Source organism: Ipomoea triloba, chromosome 4, assembly GCF_003576645.1.
Source record: "Ipomoea triloba cultivar NCNSP0323 chromosome 4, ASM357664v1".
NCBI lineage: Eukaryota > Viridiplantae > Streptophyta > Magnoliopsida > Solanales > Convolvulaceae > Ipomoea > Ipomoea triloba.
Window position 1 is genome coordinate 35,271,297 of NC_044919.1, and position 5,099 is coordinate 35,276,395.

At 39.0% G+C, this 5,099-nt stretch overlaps 1 protein-coding gene and 1 long non-coding RNA gene across 2 annotated transcripts in view; both read left to right on the plus strand.

The window, feature by feature from the left end:
- LOC116017169 (3beta-hydroxysteroid-dehydrogenase/decarboxylase) overlaps positions 1-2,475 on the plus strand; it is a 9,076-nt gene extending 6,601 nt beyond the window's left edge. Inside the window, exons 10-12 of the mRNA XM_031257703.1 lie at positions 635-791; positions 1,592-1,658; positions 1,883-2,475. Coding sequence (XP_031113563.1) covers positions 635-791; positions 1,592-1,658; positions 1,883-2,031 — 373 coding nt within the window. The 3' untranslated portion in view covers positions 2,032-2,475. The remainder of the gene's footprint in view (positions 1-634; positions 792-1,591; positions 1,659-1,882) is intronic.
- An 870-nt stretch (positions 2,476-3,345) lies between these two features.
- LOC116017170 lies at positions 3,346-4,235 on the plus strand. The gene is made up of 2 exons (XR_004097851.1): positions 3,346-3,418; positions 3,643-4,235. It is a non-coding gene; the product is annotated as an uncharacterized LOC116017170 (long non-coding RNA).
- The last annotated feature ends 864 nt before the right edge of the window (positions 4,236-5,099 follow it).

Here is a 5,099-nt window from a genome sequence, read left to right on the forward strand (position 1 = left end):
TTTTTTTTTTTTTTCTTTTTTTTTTTTTTAATAATAAAGATAATTAAAATTAAAAGGTACCAAGGAGCTGCCCATGAAACAAGAAACAAAATGGGGGAGCTTCAAAAGATCTACACAGGTTTTAGCCTATCTAAGAAATCATTCAATGAAAAGGCACTGCCAGTACTTAACATGAATCCCAAAGTAAAGACTATGTTCAAGAATGTCCCTATTTTTCTCAAAAGACAATTCTGAGCCTTTCAAAGTTAATACATGTTCTTCTCATTCCTGAATAGCCAAAGTAAGGAAATGGGGGCCAAACCCCATTTTCTGTGGAAGCTCCACCCTCTAGGCATCCTAAACAGAACATGTCCTAATCCACTGCTTGCCACCAAGGGATAGAGGGAAATGCCAATGTTGTTCTGTCCAGTTGTAGTGGATTTTTGTCTTATTCTTCAGTAAATATGTAGTGGGATTTGATTAGTGTGCCAGGATGTTGTGGTTCTCCACTTGGTGTCATGGTGAGATTCAATAATTGTTTTTGTTCAATGTGTATGTTATTTGATATGCAGTTGCAAAGTCGAAAACCTTTATCAATGAAAATAGAAGATAGGTTATTTTCAGAAATTCTGATGTATGAACTCATACTCTGCAGATTTGGGTACAAAATTGAGAAAATTCCTGAGTCAAAATTCATTGTCTCAGAGGAGATGTCTCTTCAAGTTGCTGGATCAGTAGCTTCGCTTTGGAACTCTGCAGTAAATAGCTTAAAATTGCTTTGCAGAGGAACAGGTTGGGTGCTATTTCTCAAGGTAATTATTATGCATTTTAATATTACCTTCTAATTACATGCTATTGGTAAAAAATCATTTTCTTTGAAGGGGGAGGTCTCTAGCCTTTTGAAGATATCACCTGCCTAGATCTATGTGTGTCAAGAGGGAGAAAAAAATACGCTTAGTGCTTGTTTGTCCCAATCTATGTTGGAGCTTATACTCCAAATGGCAGAAGCTCAGCCAACATGGAAAAGTGAAAAGGATTTTTGAAGGCTAGTTTTGAGACAAAACCACTTTTTCCAAGAAACTCAGAAGGAAGGATTTTTTGAAAGGCATATTTTTCAAAATCTCAAGTTGGCCAAACAAGCACTAAGCACACCTTATTTAAATCCTATCATTGTCTTATGAACTCCCTCTATAGGTTGCAAAATTAACAAATTCTATTGTGTCTAGTGCCTTATAGACCTAATCATATGTAAAATGAAAATGCATTGTATCTGTTTTGTTTGTTATGGATGCATTATTATTGGAAATATAAAGTGAAAGTAATTTTGAACTCATGAGTGAAAATAATTAAATGAGATAGAAGCATGCTACTTAGTTAAAATTTGCTTGATATGAAAGAAGAAATTATGTTGATGAAAACAGGAAAATGAGTGGGGTACAGGAACTCATATACAGAAACTGAAAATAAAAGAATATGGGTCAACCGAGTAAAAAATTATGTAAATTCGGTTCTACATTTCTACTGCTCGTTATGTTTGAATTTGTTAATTTAGGTGGTTTGGATTTCATCATTTCAATCAATTTACTCGTGAAGTCCTTGAATGTTGAAACAGGTGGTTTCCTCTCTATTGATTCTGAGCATCCTGGGGACTTTTTCACTACGTAGTTTATTTGTCATCGGTTCGTCTCTCTCTCTCTTTCATTTTACTATGTTTGCAAACTTGCTTGAACCTTTATGAGATTGGTGTATCTAATCAGAATATAATATGTTGTCCCCATTTTTAATATAAATGTTTTTTAATCTTATATTTGGTTCTGAATTGTACTTCAAATGGAATATATGGGTGAAGTTCATAGTTGCCAGTTGGGGATCTAACCATCTTTTTTTATTTTCATTACTACAGTACTCCCCATTGCCTTTGTCGCTTTCGTTGTATATGAGAAAAAGGAGGAAGAGATAGATCACTTTGTTCACGAAGCTATTTCGCGTGTCTCTAAACTGAAGTCCAACATTGTTGAGAAAGTGCCCATCAGCTCCAAGAAAACACAATAACTGTCTACCTCTCCTTCTCAATTTCTCCGGGTTTTGTGCATAGCTCTCGGAAGCTTTATGCTATAGCTGGCTCTCTTGAAGCTCAAGGACCTGATTCCATCGTGCTTCATACAAAAACTTCTGCATTGGGCTCCCAAACGCAAAGATATGTACTGCTACCCTCCACTTTCTGGACTTCTGCCTTCATCATTTCTCTATTGTGGAACTAACATGTTATTGCATTCCTTTATTTCTGGCCTTATTATCCACATTATACTAAACTCTTGCCTGGTGGGATACGTTGGTGATGCAACACCGAGTGTGTAAACTTTGTAGGAGAGAACTAGATATTGGGTTTTTTGTTGTGACAGCAACCTTGTTCCTTAATGCCCCTGTGGACATTATGGTTTTAAAAGATTTATACACTTTGGTCTTTCGACAGCTAAATTTTGTTCATGTACTTTATTAGAAGAGTACTGGGATATGGTTAGCAAAACTGATGGTACAATTTTAGACGTCACATTACATCACATCTTTAAAGTATTTAGAAAAAGGAAAATACTACTCTCAAATTCTAAGCCCTCTAACATATTGACATTTTTATCGGCCCTAGTGAATGTGCATACAGACATTTGAATGTGTGCAGGATAAACATCACCTTGTAAGGCAAATTATTGCATGGACCATAGTTCACACATGTGGACCAAAAATAAAAAGTACATTATTTTTGTACTGAAGGTACATTATTTTTGTACTGTAGGTACTGATAGCGTAAATGTAAACGGGGTCTACGATTACGCTACGGATACGTGTGTTACGGGTGGTGAGGAATGTCGTTCGGCCGGTCAGACGGTCGGTTTACCGGTCAACGACTGAGCGGATACGTGTGTTACGGGTGGTGAGGAATGTCGTTCGGCCGGTCAGACGGTCGGTCTACCGGTCAACGACTGAGCGGTTCGAAGCTATATCGCTCTACGGGTGACGAACAGTGATAAAGAGTAAGCAGGAGAAAGACAATCGGCAAATCGCAAGTGTATTAGTGTAGTACTGATGAGTTCCCCTTTTCCTTAAGTGAGGGGAATGACCCCTATATTTATACTAAGTGGATTCACTATGCACATGGTGTCTGATATGCAAGTGGATGGCATATTTGCATGGGCTGAACAGTCACTCCGCAAAATGCGCATTGGTTTGCTCGAAGTGGTTGAGTTACTCGAGGTGATGAAAACACGGATCCCTTGTTCCCGAAAAGTTGTCGGTCGTCACATCAAGCAACTGTTGCGCTCGTGAGCCTCCAATCCACAAGGTGTGTTGCTTCCAATCATGCGGTCNTTGAAACAGGTGGTTTCCTCTCTATTGATTCTGAGCATCCTGGGGACTTTTTCACTACGTAGTTTATTTGTCATCGGTTCGTCTCTCTCTCTCTTTCATTTTACTATGTTTGCAAACTTGCTTGAACCTTTATGAGATTGGTGTATCTAATCAGAATATAATATGTTGTCCCCATTTTTAATATAAATGTTTTTTAATCTTATATTTGGTTCTGAATTGTACTTCAAATGGAATATATGGGTGAAGTTCATAGTTGCCAGTTGGGGATCTAACCATCTTTTTTTATTTTCATTACTACAGTACTCCCCATTGCCTTTGTCGCTTTCGTTGTATATGAGAAAAAGGAGGAAGAGATAGATCACTTTGTTCACGAAGCTATTTCGCGTGTCTCTAAACTGAAGTCCAACATTGTTGAGAAAGTGCCCATCAGCTCCAAGAAAACACAATAACTGTCTACCTCTCCTTCTCAATTTCTCCGGGTTTTGTGCATAGCTCTCGGAAGCTTTATGCTATAGCTGGCTCTCTTGAAGCTCAAGGACCTGATTCCATCGTGCTTCATACAAAAACTTCTGCATTGGGCTCCCAAACGCAAAGATATGTACTGCTACCCTCCACTTTCTGGACTTCTGCCTTCATCATTTCTCTATTGTGGAACTAACATGTTATTGCATTCCTTTATTTCTGGCCTTATTATCCACATTATACTAAACTCTTGCCTGGTGGGATACGTTGGTGATGCAACACCGAGTGTGTAAACTTTGTAGGAGAGAACTAGATATTGGGTTTTTTGTTGTGACAGCAACCTTGTTCCTTAATGCCCCTGTGGACATTATGGTTTTAAAAGATTTATACACTTTGGTCTTTCGACAGCTAAATTTTGTTCATGTACTTTATTAGAAGAGTACTGGGATATGGTTAGCAAAACTGATGGTACAATTTTAGACGTCACATTACATCACATCTTTAAAGTATTTAGAAAAAGGAAAATACTACTCTCAAATTCTAAGCCCTCTAACATATTGACATTTTTATCGGCCCTAGTGAATGTGCATACAGACATTTGAATGTGTGCAGGATAAACATCACCTTGTAAGGCAAATTATTGCATGGACCATAGTTCACACATGTGGACCAAAAATAAAAAGTACATTATTTTTGTACTGAAGGTACATTATTTTTGTACTGTAGGTACTGATAGCGTAAATGTAAACGGGGTCTACGATTACGCTACGGATACGTGTGTTACGGGTGGTGAGGAATGTCGTTCGGCCGGTCAGACGGTCGGTTTACCGGTCAACGACTGAGCGGATACGTGTGTTACGGGTGGTGAGGAATGTCGTTCGGCCGGTCAGACGGTCGGTCTACCGGTCAACGACTGAGCGGTTCGAAGCTATATCGCTCTACGGGTGACGAACAGTGATAAAGAGTAAGCAGGAGAAAGACAATCGGCAAATCGCAAGTGTATTAGTGTAGTACTGATGAGTTCCCCTTTTCCTTAAGTGAGGGGAATGACCCCTATATTTATACTAAGTGGATTCACTATGCACATGGTGTCTGATATGCAAGTGGATGGCATATTTGCATGGGCTGAACAGTCACTCCGCAAAATGCGCATTGGTTTGCTCGAAGTGGTTGAGTTACTCGAGGTGATGAAAACACGGATCCCTTGTTCCCGAAAAGTTGTCGGTCGTCACATCAAGCAACTGTTGCGCTCGTGAGCCTCCAATCCACAAGGTGTGTTGCTTCCAATCATGCGG